This window comes from Mytilus galloprovincialis, chromosome 10 (genome assembly GCF_965363235.1).
Source record: "Mytilus galloprovincialis chromosome 10, xbMytGall1.hap1.1, whole genome shotgun sequence".
NCBI lineage: Eukaryota > Metazoa > Mollusca > Bivalvia > Mytilida > Mytilidae > Mytilus > Mytilus galloprovincialis.
The window spans coordinates 68,595,770-68,610,467 of record NC_134847.1 but is presented as its reverse complement, the minus strand read 5'-3'; the positions used below and the strand labels follow the sequence as shown (position 1 = coordinate 68,610,467).

At 32.2% G+C, this 14,698-nt stretch overlaps 1 protein-coding gene across 1 annotated transcript; it reads right to left on the bottom strand.

The window, feature by feature from the left end:
• LOC143048226 (eukaryotic translation initiation factor 1A, X-chromosomal-like) lies at positions 1 to 7,833 on the bottom strand. The gene is made up of 6 exons (XM_076221776.1): positions 7,682 to 7,833; positions 4,631 to 4,714; positions 4,077 to 4,180; positions 1,900 to 2,032; positions 985 to 1,076; positions 1 to 110 (listed from the first exon to the last, which is right to left on the bottom strand). The coding sequence occupies exons 1-6, from the start codon at positions 7,695 to 7,697 to the stop codon at positions 105 to 107; spliced, it is 435 nt and encodes a 144-aa protein (XP_076077891.1). The 5' UTR covers positions 7,698 to 7,833; the 3' UTR covers positions 1 to 104.
• Positions 7,834 to 14,698: the final 6,865 nt, after the last annotated feature.

Here is a 14,698-nt window from a genome sequence, read left to right as displayed (position 1 = left end):
ATGAACATTCATGCTTTAATATCAAATGAATATCCAAGTCAACATATGGTAGAAATCACAGTAATGTCTTTCACAAATCAAATCAAGTTTGTAGTCAAATTTCTTCATAACTGAAATAGAAAACATAATGCATATTAATCAAGTTGAATATTATAAACATTGATAAACAAGATATAATAAAATGTCAATCTTTTTAAGAGTGAGAATGGAAGTATGAATAAGGCATCAGTATTTCAATATTTTGTGTGCTAAAATATTTTTTTTACTTTTGTAGACAGTGGACATGGTGGAAGGCATTTGTTTTCAAAAAATCAAATCCATGACTGTATGAAGTGTATGAATTTAAAATAGCCAAAAATCCATGAAAGGTAGTACTCACAAATAAAACATCACTCTGTTTCATTGTGTTGTCCAGAAATCACAATGTTATCTATTAGTTCATGTCAATATTTATTTACAAGACAGGATTTTAAATTATTAATTGATTTCTTAAAACTGGATATGAATAGATTAAGTGGTCAATATTATTCATATCACCAAAAAAAAGTTTGCCAATGACTCACATGACTAAAAGGTATATAACAAGTTGAACTAAAAGATACCTCTAGGCCTGTTTTAAGTATTTCGTAAACAAGAAGTTGAAAGTCATGGATGTGAAATCACATCAGATGGATAGCAAGCTATATTGAAGCTTGTATCCCCATATTAGAAAGCCTTGATTTGTAGTTCCTCAGTAAAAAGTGATGAAAAGGCCATTATTGGTAAGAATATATATATTGAGTGAACAGGAAGTTGATAGACAACAAATCTGAAAATGAATGGCACAGTAGAAGGTTGATGATAAATTTCAGAAACTCTGTTGCGCCTTAGAAAAGAGTGAACATTTGTTTATGTGACGGACGAAACACAGACAGATGTTAACCTAAATTCCCTCATACTGTGGAGGGTTGACTTTAAAAACAAAACTGGTGTGGGTATACATACATCATCAATGTCTTCATCCTCGTCATCAACATCGTCGAAAATGATGTTATCTCCTCCTTGCTCTTCATCAAATGCAGCATCATTAATTCTGGCTGTAATGGAAAATATATTGTTTTGTTAAACAGGTTGAGAATTAGACTCAAAGCATAATATTGCTAATAAATGCAATCTTTGGTGAAAGGTTTGATCGCTATTGTGATGTACATGTTTTATTGATAATGATGTGGATGCTAGCAATTTATTTGTTTTTTGATAAAGTATTATACTTATACAGTAACTGGAAAACAATTTAACTTAAATAAATGGATATAAATAGGCTTATGTCTGTGTCAATGCAGTGGCAACTATGGAAGTTGATGATTAATATGAACTAGACAAGCTGGTAGGATTTTTATACATGATAGCTCATAAGATATCAGTTTGAATGAAAATATGCAATCCACACTGGACATATTGATTTTAAACAACCCAGTCTTAGTCATAAATATGCTTAAGAAAATATCTGACAGAGAAGTAACAAAAAACAATTTAAAAGTCACATGTTCGACTATAAAGCCAGAACAAAATAACTTCAAAACTTGAGGTGAGCACACTACCACTTTTACTTAAAGAAGTAACCATCTCTAATATGTCTAATGCACAGTAATTTAAAATCTTCTACAAGAATAATAAAACTTCACAGTCCAAGTTATTTTTTTGATAAGTCACAAGATTTCTTTGTCTGCAGATTATCATGGTTAAACACAATTTGTCTGCATCATACACTTGCTTAAACTTAAGAATGTCTATATATGATAGCCCTTAGATGTTAAGATATTCAATAACTCATCTCTTTGGAATCTTAAAAAAATTTTAATGTGTGTTTCTTTGACAGTTCTGCCATAGATCTTTGTTTTAATATTGATAAAAACAAACCTGATTCTGGCAATTCTCCATATGCTTTTAAGTTTCTAGCTTCATCTGGTGTATACTTTAATATAACATCTGCTTTTGTGTCTTGATAGTCTCTTAAACCAAGTAATATAATATCACCACCATTTATCCATACCTACAATGTATAAGGAAAGATTAGTTTTTATGGTAAAAGTATTTACTTATTACTAATCATACATTAGTATGTTTTTAAACAATTAGTCAATCAAAATAAATTTTTAAGCTAAAAGGTTTATTTCATTCATATATTTTATCATAGTGTCGGCAAACAACTGTCTACTAAACATATATTTCGGAGTTGACAATGTGATATGGGCTTTGCTCATTGTTGAAGGCTGTGCAGTGACCTACAGTTGTAAATATCTGTGTTGATTTGTTTTTTGAGAAGACTTGTCTCATTCGCATTCATACCACATCTTCATTTTTTTATATCTTTATTATATTGTGTTTTGTCATCTATTTTTATATCTAAAACTTGTATTTTCTGATAAAGAATTAATCTGATTTGTCTAAATTTCATAAATACACCTGTATATGATTTTCTTTCCCTGTTATTAATTTTATGATTGTGTATTTTTTTAAATCAAAAGCTTGTTGGTAGGTTAAAATATCTTGCGAGTTACATTTTCATGATTTACTTTAGGCTAAATGTATAAGAAAGCTTTTTATTCCAGTGATTTTGCTAGCGCTCGTCACTTTCGTATTTTACGAAAGGGTTTTCTCATTGACGAAAGTATTTCAAATCAATTTCGTCACTTTAATTTTGAAAGTGTAAAAAAATTTGGCGATAAAAACTATAAATCTACCTGTCTTCATGTTTTTGACAAGTTTATGACCTCCAGGTAATTAACATTTTCAACAGGTGTTACAAGTTGTGATTACAACTAATCCGCTTATCGCCATCAGATGGGTCACTTATCCGTAATTTAATAATTAACCCCATAATTGAATGACCATCATAATTATATCCCCAGGAAAATCAGTCAGTCGGCATTTCAACAACAAGGAGTATAATTTCGTCATTTAATCAAAAATGTAATCCCGGACAGTTCGCATTTGAATTCCAATATTTCCCAAACGATCACAATCTGAAGTTAGTTTGTCGTAGATTCGTCATTCGAAGGCATTTTCATCATATTTGATTTAAATTTTCATCAAAAACTTTCGACAATTTCCATTTAAAATAAAGAACTTTCATGTGTTTATTCAAAAAGTTCACGAGAAATGTTAAACAGGTGCTTCCTGTATTGTGTTCTACGCATGCGTGAAAGTATCCTTTTGACTATTTATAGACATTAAAAACGTAAAATACGAAATCATTTAGAATCAATTAACGAGAGAGACAAATATATATCTCTTACTAAAGGAAATTAAATTGAAAAATAATAATTTCCCGATGAATCCGGACTCGTTTTGAATTTATTATCCACGTGTCACTTCCCGTTTTCGTTTCATTTTAAAACCGAAAGTAGTAAACGTGATCTATTGTTGATTTGTTTACAACCTCCTTTCAGTCATTATAATCGTTCCAAAAAGGATATAATACATTTCAAACTTGATAGAAATGATATCCAAATATCGACTTAGACGTTTTATAAGGATAATGATTATGCAGTGAAATAATCATTGCAAATTAATTTCTGCTGTGATTCCTTGTTTAAAAAAAATAGAATCCAACTTTTGTTGTTCAGGAATGACACCTGGAATAAACTGAAGAGAAATTGTGAACTAAATTTCTGGATTCCATGTCAGAATCTTTCATAATAATGGCCAATATAGTCAAATCATACAATAACTGCCAATCATGCTGGTGCCTCAATCCCTTAAAATCTGACAAAGTCAAAAGATGAAGCTAGTAATATACTTCATTGTTCTATTGCTTATACACAAAATAAGGTTGATTTTAATAGCGCGCAAAAGTGACTAAAGCCCTCAAAATCCTAGCTTAAACCCTGTATTCATTATCCAAACACAGAGACACACTGTTATCTTTTTGTATGACTTATCATGATGAAACTAAGCTAAACAAGCAAAAAGATTCAACATTTTTTTTCTCATACAAACAGTCCCTGAAAAGATTATAATTTTCTGGTATTAACGTAATCAAGTATTAGCAAACTAAAAATGTTCAGTTTATAACACACTAATTGTTATTTTACCTTTTTCCTTAACTTTCCTCTTATGTGACACAATCTTTTGACACCATCAAAACACATAGCTTCAAGTCTGCCGTTTCCAAGCATCTTTGTCACCTGGGCATATTCTGGATTTAAAAGTAAACAAATGGTTAGTTCTATGGCAAGTACCATACAAGTACAATGCAATTATCTATTAATCTGTGTTAAGTTGCATTTTTATACAAAACTCAATTTAACATCATGAACATGTTAAATATTACAATGTAAGTATCAGTTGAATTAAATACATAAAAACTTAAACAAGATTTACTTTGAAACTTAAATAAAATATTTCTATTTGAACACAATAAATGGGGAATGTGAACATGGGACAACAATATGATAAATATGAGTGATCTGATTTCAAAGCTGAAAGTTGTCTTTTATTACAAGTAAAAGTAGAAAAGTTTTAGTAAACTATATAAAGAATGCTATAAAAATTCTTATCACAAACAATTAATGGTGAATGTGCTCACTATTTTCATAATGGCTTAGCCATAACTTGGTTCACTATGGTAAGGGATTATTTGACATACCTTGTCCATCTTCTTTAAACACCAATTCACGCTTTTCATTTTCATTTTCATTCTTTCCTCTTCTTCGATTCTTACCTCCCTTTCCTAGAAAAATGAAGAAAAAAAATGTTTTACATACATTGTATATCATCCTTAACACACTAGAATGTGTATCCATCTGATAAGTTAAGCCATTTTCAACTGATTTTTATCGCTTTTTTATGTTGTACTTTTACACCACTGTTTTGGGTAAGGGGAGGGTTGGGCACCAGCTAATTTATTTAACCCCACCACATTCTGTAGTGCCAGTCCCAGGTCAGAAGTCTGTAATTCAGTGGTTGTCGTTTGATGCTGTGTAACATATTTGTCTTTCTTTCATCATTTTGTACCTAAATTAGGTTGTTTGTTTTCTCATTTGAATTGTTTTACATTTGTCATTTCAGGGTCTTTTACAAATGGTTTATAGCTGACTATGTGGTATGGACTTTTCTCATTGTTGAAGGCTGTACAGTGACCTATATTTTTAATTTCTATGTCATTTGATGTCTTGTGTGAAGAGTTGTCTCATTTGCAATCATAGAATAAACTAAAATGGGTAATTGGTTACTTTTGAGTCTGGATTGGTAAAAAGTGCCCCCTACTTTGACCTACATATCAATCTACTGATATCTTTTTGGTTTGTCTGTTTTCGCTGAGTGTCCTGGTGGATCTCTCTGAGTACTTCGGTTTTCTACACCATAACAGACTTCCAAATGTCATAGCACTCCCTTAGAGTTGGGGTGGGGATTGTCCATGTAAATATTATTGAAAAATACATTAGTGACATATCTCCATTATAAATCCTGAAAGGGAATGTACATGGATTCCACTGTACCCAATACCCTTGCAGCTAAAAGGGGTGATCTGAATATCGGAGGAATATACCAGCACATACATGTACATATAATTTTGACCTTAGGACATGTAGGATCAGGTTTAAGAATAAGACAACCCCTCAGATTCTTAGGTATTAACATGATTAAGGTGGTTAAAAGATTAACCACCTCATCTTATCCAACAAATATTTAAACCCTAAATACACCTTATCGCTGTTCCCGGCTGACCCGTCCGCTTGAACTTTTGACGTCAACAACAATCACTTTTCCATTGTGGCGTCAGACATTTTGTTTTATGACGTCAAAATTTTACGGGAACCTGTGTGATTTCCAGCAATGGCGGACAAATAGCGATAAGGTGTATTGTCATGGAACCATTAAAATTAAAATGTTCAGTAGAACAGGTTGTCTTTTGACTTTTCTGTTATGTTTGCAATAGAAGTGACAACTTCAATCATTATGTCATCTTCAAAAGATTTAAATTTCATGATAATCTTTTCACGTCATTGCCATGAAAAGGAACTTAATTGTTATGACTTGTTATATACGGTATCTGGATGATTCGTTCCAACTCTGATTCGTACCAACAAATTCGTCCCAAGTTGCTTAGTCAGTTCGTTCCAACTTTTCCAAAAACTGGTCAGTTCGTTCCAACTTATTCAAGAACAGTATCAAACAATATTAACCATTTAAATAGCCTTATTATTTTAATTCTTAATGCTGTACTTGGGCATGATATATATTGATAATTATTAATTATTAAGGTAAGTATTTCATGACAAATTTAATATTTTAAATATGAGTACAGTGACTAACTAGTCAAAGAAATAGTTATCATTATAATTGATTATTGTATTTCGATGATGTGCGCATAACAGTTGTTAATGCATTCATCAAAAGAATAATATCGTACTTACATGTATCTTGGGTCATAAACGCTTGTCAATAATAATTGAAGGCTGACATACCACATTTGCTATGTTTTTCTTACGTGCATTGTTACTACTCATTAACACTGGTTGTGTATTTTTTACAATATAAAAATTTACTCAGTGTCCTTGTACGAAACCGAAAAAAAAGTAAGCAGCCACAAACAGATCACAGTCTAAGATGATGGAGCATTGGGACAGCTATAGAAGCCAGCACATTACAGTTATACCCAGCTGATGACATCTGTTGCACTTAGTTAGTCAATTGTGCCATCCGTTGACCAGCAAAATGAAATATGTGAAATACTGAAAGACTATTGAACAATTATCTATGAACTGTTAGGATGAACATATGTTATTAAAAAATGATCTTTTATATGAAAAATACAAAAAAAAAAAAATGGACAAGGAATTGCCGATTTTTGCCGTGCACTGTAGGTTGATTTACACAAATACAGTGATATACGGACAATAATATGGGGACGAAGTCCCCAATAACAGTAGAAAATTCAATAAAAAAAAAAAAAAATCGGGAAAATTTCCCGAATTTTTCATTGTACTAATGAACTCAAAATCGTTCAATTTTTTTTATGTCATGTTTTGAAATCCCGGACCTGCGCAGAAATGTACAATATACTTCCTTTTTTCCGGTCTCGTTTGTATGGAACTTTGAGTAAAATATATATTTATCAGTCTAGTATAAAATAGGAAGGAACGTGCAATACCAATTTCATTTTTAATAATTCCTTGATATGAAAAAACGTTACCTAATGATAGCGTTTCTTTGTTTACATTGCATATGACGTCATAATTTAAATAACGTCACAACTAAAATCCCTAACAACAGAACCAAAATCGGAAACGTTACGGTATTTCCGTTTCTTTTTTTTTGACAAATAATTATCATAAGTTACAAAAAAATAATTCATACAGACTTCGTCCCCATTTACAGGTAATGCCTGCCTCATATTACATTATAAAAAAGTTGGAACAAATTGTTAAGTCTGATTTAATAATGAACTTAATCAGGTGGAGCACATTGTTAAGTCTGATTAATAATGGAATAAATCAGTTGGAACGAATTGACAATTGACTTGGTACGAATTGTCCAAATCTGGAACGAACTGGCTTGGAACGAATCGGACATGGAACGAATTGACTAGCATTCGTTATATACATTTATACGTTTTTTCCTTCCTAACATGTGGTACACATTTTTATGTTTCCTTAGAAATATCTTATGGTATATTTTAAATGTCACTGTTTACCTTTATTTTTAGGCATATCTGCTTTTATATGTCTGCTTTAATTGATGATTCTTTCTGTATTTACTTCTGTAAATTAGTTTCTTTTGTATAATTCGCAAAAACAGAAGTGAATGGCCGTGGTTTCCCAGTTACCGGAAGTAATAAATCCGACTGGATTGTGGTACATTTTACAGTAATAAAACAATTCGTCACCACGACACATCGGCACTTAGGTCCGAAAACATTTCGGCATCCATTTTGGACATATCGGGATCAGTTCATTTCGAGACCAAGACAATCCAGCATCCAGCACCTTATCTTTGTTTTTCTATATATTTATATATGTTGTGTACAAGTTATCATTTTGTACAAATTATAATTTGTATTTTGACTTTGTACAAATTGTAATTTGTACAAAAAGTGCCTGTACAAATCACAATTTGTACGAAATTTGACGAAAATTCACTTATAACTTGTACAATAAGTTATATTATATATTTTGGTGGAAAAAGCTTTGGTACACACAACAGAATTGTAATAAAATGACCACACAGTGCATCTCATTTATCAATTACTTAAGGGGGTTCGCGGGTCTAAATCATTTATATAGGATTTCTCTATATTTTTCTATAAATAAACTTTATCTTATAGTTAATAGAAAAATAAAATAAAAAAATGGGGTCACCGTTCATTTGCGCTCACAATCTGCCTTCGAAAGAAGCATAAAAGTGTTTTTTTTTCTGTTGAACTAATAGGAGAAATAAAGGTAATATCGAAATAAAAAAAGAAATTTATTACAGAAATCGCTCAAATTTTACAATAATTTAGTTTAGGTACAGCATATGTCGAAATTATATTAAAAAATATAGGTCACCGATGAGTTAAAAGAGATATTTCATTTTTAAAGCCAAAAAATGGCATTTTTCCACCAAAGGGAGATAATTTGGAACTTTTTCAATGATGTTTACATTTTAAAAGTCATCGGGGGCCAACACGAATTAATTGTTTTGAATGTTTTTATACCATATGATAAAGTAACAACTACAAAAGGTAATAAATAAAATTTGTAATGAAAAACAAATGTTTAATTTTTTTCTGAAATTTTTATACCCTCGAGCCTCCTTAAGTAGTTCTTTATGATTGATTCCATTGAGCAGGTCAGTGAATTATGGCATCTGGAATTGCAGAACATATTTTTCCATCACATTCATAAGTCCTGTTACCGCCTATGCATTTACATGAAAGAAACCCTAGACAACCTGTTTTTTAAAAGTCTGTTAAACTTTTTTACGTGGCAAAAGTTGAAGCACAAGAACCGATGCTGTAAATTAACATGCGTCTTTAAGAGCTCAATTTAACTATAAGCCATAAATAACCTGTTAAAGTTCACACAGCTTTTAGTATTTTTAGTACCCAAAATTTGAAGATTAAACAATAACGCCTTATATATTTTGAGAACTGGTTTGGACACGATAACACTGAGGAATATGTATAATGACATTAACCCGAAACAACAAGTTCTGATTATAAGTTATTGTCTCGTTTTCTTGGTAAGATATTAGTCTCGAGTCTATTGTCCACACGGCCAATGATCGGTGTTTCAATGTGAGTGTCAAACTCAATTTAACTATAAGCCCATTATGCTTGTCTTAGACATATGATTGTTCTTTCATGTATCATTCCCTGCTAGGTTCAAAACCTTTTTGACAAATTTCATCTTCTGATCAACAATGCCGACCATGTTTACACAATTGCATCAACTGAGCAAATGACTAGAAAAAGTGTAAATAATAATACCTCGGATATATAGCTTCAGTTTGGAAACTTATTAAAGCAATTGACCCCAAAGTAATTAGCCATTGCAAGTGTTGAAGAAGAGATAAATGTGAAAGTTAAAAGATGAAATTCCCGATGCTATCATTCACTCACCCACTCAAATGAATGATAAAGAACTACAAATAAGAAGATGTTGTATGATGGACAATGAGACAACTCTCCACCAAAATGACACAGAAATTAACAACTATAGGTCTTTAACTATGAGCAAAGCCCGCACCGCATAGTAAGCTACATGTATAAAAGACCCAGAAACAGGGGCGGATCCAGCCATTTTAAAAGGGGGGGGTTCCTAACCCAGGACAAAAGAGGGGGGGGGTTCCAATTACATGTCCCCATTCAAATGCATTGATCGTCCAAAAAAAAGGGGGGGTTCCAACCCCCGGAACCCCCCCTCTGGATCCGCGCCTGCCGAAATGACAATGTAAAACAATTCAAACGAGAAATCTAACGGCCTTATCTATGTAATATACATTTGCTATTATTTTGTACATAAGAGGTACTGTATGGTCACTTAATAACAATTCTATGGTGGTGTGTATCAATGCTTTTCCCACCAAAATCAATATTATAAATTGTTGTACAAGTTATAAGTGAATTTTCGTCATACAATTTGTACAAAGTCAAAATACAAATTATAATTTGTACAATTTTTTTGTACACATTATAATTTGTACAAAATGATAACTTGAACACAACATATATATATTAGACTAAAATCGACGCCCGGCCTCTAATCCGTAAATCGACGTCTGTTCCTCACGTGGACATCACAATCTCAGTGACGTCACAATCAGTTTTTTGCGGACTATCGAATCGACGTTCAATTTTTAGCTACCCTACCAGAAGTCTTAGCACATACATAGAAGAAGAAACATAAAAAAAGAATTTAGAATAAACAAGAATGTGTCCCCAGTACACGGATGCCCTACTCGCACTATCATTTTCTAGGTTCAGTGGACCGTGAAATTGGGGTAATTTGGTGCATTGAAATTAGAAAGATCATTCATAAGCAACATGTGTACCAAGTTTCAAGTTGATTGGACTTCAACTTCATGAAAAACTACCTTGACCAAAAACTTTAATCTGAAGCGGGACGAACGGACGAACAGACGAACGAACGAAAGGAACAGCAGTGACCAGAAAACACAATGCCCCTCTACTATCGTAGGTGGGGCATAAAAATAAGAATTGCTATACATTTGTAGTGACATCAAAATCCGTAAACCAAATATCAGCGGCAATACAACATTCGATAGTAATCATCATTTGTATGGTGTTTCAATAAAGATCCGTATTCCTAAACAGTTTGAGCCATAACCCCTCAAAGCCAATCCTTACCTTTCCTTTGAGGTATGGAAACTTGTTGTATAATTTCAGAGAGATCCATACATCATTCCACAAGTTATTGTCTGAAAACTAGAAATAGCTTATTTGAGCCCCCTTTTGGACCCATATTCCTAAAAGAGGGGTGAAGATACCAGAGGGACAGTCAAACTCATAGATTGAAAATAAACTGACAAACAGACAAATAATAGTACACAAGACACAACATAGAAAACTAAAGACTAAGCAACACAAACCCCATCAAAAATCAGGGGTCATCTCAGGTGCTCTGGAAGGTAAGCAGATCTTGCTCTACATGTGGCACCCTTTGTGTTACTCATGTCATTTAAAATCCAGTAAAAAGTCTTATTCGGAAGGTCACATTCCTGAAAAGGGAAGGGTATTGTAGTAACGACATAAGGTGCATATCCGATATCATCTGTGAAACGGTTATTCCATAGGCACTGGCTACGGTTACATGGAAATGTAACAATAAAAATATTATTGTTACATCGGAGACTAATTGCCGGAATGCAAAGTTGGATAAGGAACCGATTAATTACGAATGTAACAATAATTATTGAGGCTACGGTTACATTGTGTTATTGTTACATGAAAAACAGCAATGTACGCTAGATTTATTAAATTTAAATCTTGAAGTTCTATAGTTGTGTTGCTTAATTCTTTCACATGTACTAAATAATACTTGTAATAATGATAAATGATAAATATTATTATTCAACAAATGGTGTTTAAATAGGTTTACGTTTTACTGCACACCTACTCTTATTACTGTCATTATGGTTAGGGTTAGGGTTACTTTGAACAATGGATGAAGAGATTCCTATTACCAATTTTGTTTTGGATGAAAAAAATTAAAACTTGGGATGCGTTTGAAACGAAACTGAAACAATATCAAGACACAAATTGCATACAGCTATAGATACAAACGCAGCTCTAAAAAAATTGATACATCAAAAGCAAAGTTTACTACTGCTAAGTTGGATACTAAAATCTGAGGTAAACCTAAAATCCGTAATGAACGGCAATGCGATCATATTGAAAGACGACGTGAAACTACACCACATGCTTCCAACCAAAATATTGGATGAGAATATCAACATTGCTAGAGTAAAAAAAGTATTTCTCACCAGAACATGTGGCAAACATTAAAGTTTGCCTTATCTTCTAAAAGGAATATCGCAGAATGGAATTGTACAGACGTTCATAAAGCGGCATCACTGGTGTGTAATGGCTGCTTGCAGTGGTTTCATAAAAAATGTGTCGGACTTAAACATACTCCAAAATTCACTTACTGGATATGTAGAAACTGTCATTGTAAATAAAAAAAATAAAGAAAATGTATGTGATAATTGTATGTATTGTAAATATAAAATAAATGTCTTTAACTTTTATTATTCAGTACCTATTACAAGTCCCGTCGTACATTGCTGTTTTTCATGTAAGAGGGAGGGTAGGAGGGGTCCTGATCCCGAAATCCCGGGCTTAAAAACACCAGATCCCGAAATCCCGGGCTTAAAAACACGAAATCCCGAGGTCCCGAAATTCGAAAAAAAGAATTCCCGGATCCCGAAATCCCGAAAGACACCCGATCCCGGAGTCCCGATAAAGGTCCTATCCCCCCTCATGTAACAATAACGCTATGTAACCGTAGCCTCAATAGTTATTGTTACATTCGTAATTAGTCAGGGTCTTACCCAATCATGCATTCCGGCATTTAGTCTCCAATGTAACAATAATATTTTTATTATTGTTACATTTCCATGTAACCGTAGCCAGTGCCTATTCCATAATGGTCAACCAACTCGTAAACTGTTGGGACCATAACCCCTAAAATCAATCCCAACCTTCCTTTTGTGGTCATAAACCTTGTGTTTAAATTTCATAGACTTCTATTAACTTATACTAAAGTTATTGTCAGGAAACCAAATATCAACGACGACCTGATACCGATTTACGACTTCAAAATTTTTTGCAGTCGTATAAAAAAAAATAAAGAAAAAAGTGTCTGTTCTTTTTAACTGTCATACTCCAAAGTGTTTTCATCTTTCAAAAGCATCCTTGCCACACCCTAACTAAAAGTTATATCAAGTGCCAAGCAGACACTATCCTGTACTTTACTTTTTATTTGTAGTACAATTATACCAATGTTTTCATAGTTTTAATTATGGCACACCAAATACAAATTTATATCTTCAACTAAAATTTAAACAATACATTAGTTTTGCAAAGAGTTTTGCCAACACATATATTATTGGTAGAAATACATTCATGCATTAAGAAACTCGAGTTTATGTTTTTTTTAATTTTTAGAAAAAAATATCTGTGTGATTTTGAAACTGATTAAATATAAACCTACAGAAAGCTCAGTTTACTTTTTATACATGTGTTAACATTTTGTAACTTGTTATGTGTGTAAACAGTGGATTCAATAAAGGAATAAACATCATTATATCAGCAGTATTACAAAGTATATTTTGATACTTGTATTCAGATCTTGAGGTTAATTAAAGTACAAAATGAACAGTTCAGGACAAACTTTCCTAAATTAAGTAATGAATCATCATTTTGATATGCAATTTAGCAATACATCATTAATAACACTAGTAGAAAGATAACTTTGAATTTACGACCAGAATTTTTGATTTCAACAAAAAGTCCTTTTTTATGCTTATTGTGAAAATAAATTTCAAAGACATCCTTGTATAGTCAATTGTGAAATACTCCCAATAAATTTAAGGATTTCCAAACCAAAAAAAAAATAAATGCAATGAGAACATTTTGGTGTAATTTATAAAGTGCAATATATGTCTGGAGTAGACAAAACACATGTTTGGAATACCAAAATAAAGCTTAGTATCTTTGATGAGTTTTTAATAGATTCTTTGAGTTAGACATGCACAACAAAAAAAGTATTGGTCTCTTACTGGCAGATAAACATAAAAATAAGAAGATGTGGTATATTGCCAATGAGACAACTCTCAACAAGAAACAAAGAGACAAAGGAATTAACAACTATATATCACTGTACCTCCATCAAGTTGAGCCAAACCCATAGTCTTTTTTTAATGTTATGTTTCATGTGTTTTTGTAGTGAATATGTATAAACTAATATACGACTGACTTCGGGATAACGAGAGTCGACTGTAGTTATTTGTTATTAAATGTTTCAAAGTACAGGTTGTGTGCATTTCTTCATTCTGATGATCATCTTCAAGCTGAGACATTTTCACATATGTGGTTAAATTTTCGGGCTACGAAGTGAGATTACTGTTTCCGTAAATTAGCAAACCCCTGAGTATCCTTTTGTGATGCGGCTCCTCGTGCTAAAAAAAACCATTTTTAACACAATAAGGTTCTTCGAAAAAATAATTCTTTGAACACATTTAATCGCTCCATAGTTTTTACACATTTATTCTGTGTTCCCCTACTTTCTACATTAACACAAATGGTTAAGCTCAGTCACTTGTTTATCATAGAAATGTGTCGGATATCACTACACAGAGATTTGTTTTTTACACATGACTTTTGAGTTCCTCATTTCAAGGCACATTAGGGATATTGTCCTGGATTTATTCAAATATGTATTAGAATAATTTGATCAAAAGTATTGCAATCTGAACCTCATCATATTGTTCTTATGAGTAAAACATGGCATTAATTTCTAAAAGTATGGTATAAATTCTACCTGCAAACCAACCAAATTATAAGTTTTAATATGCTTTAAGAATGACTTGCATTGTACCAACAGCAAAGTTTTTTTCTTCTGATTTATGAAAGAAATATGTTTATACAAACAATCATATATAGATGTATGTCCAGCTTTCAGTGTCAATATAAAACAATAAACAATAA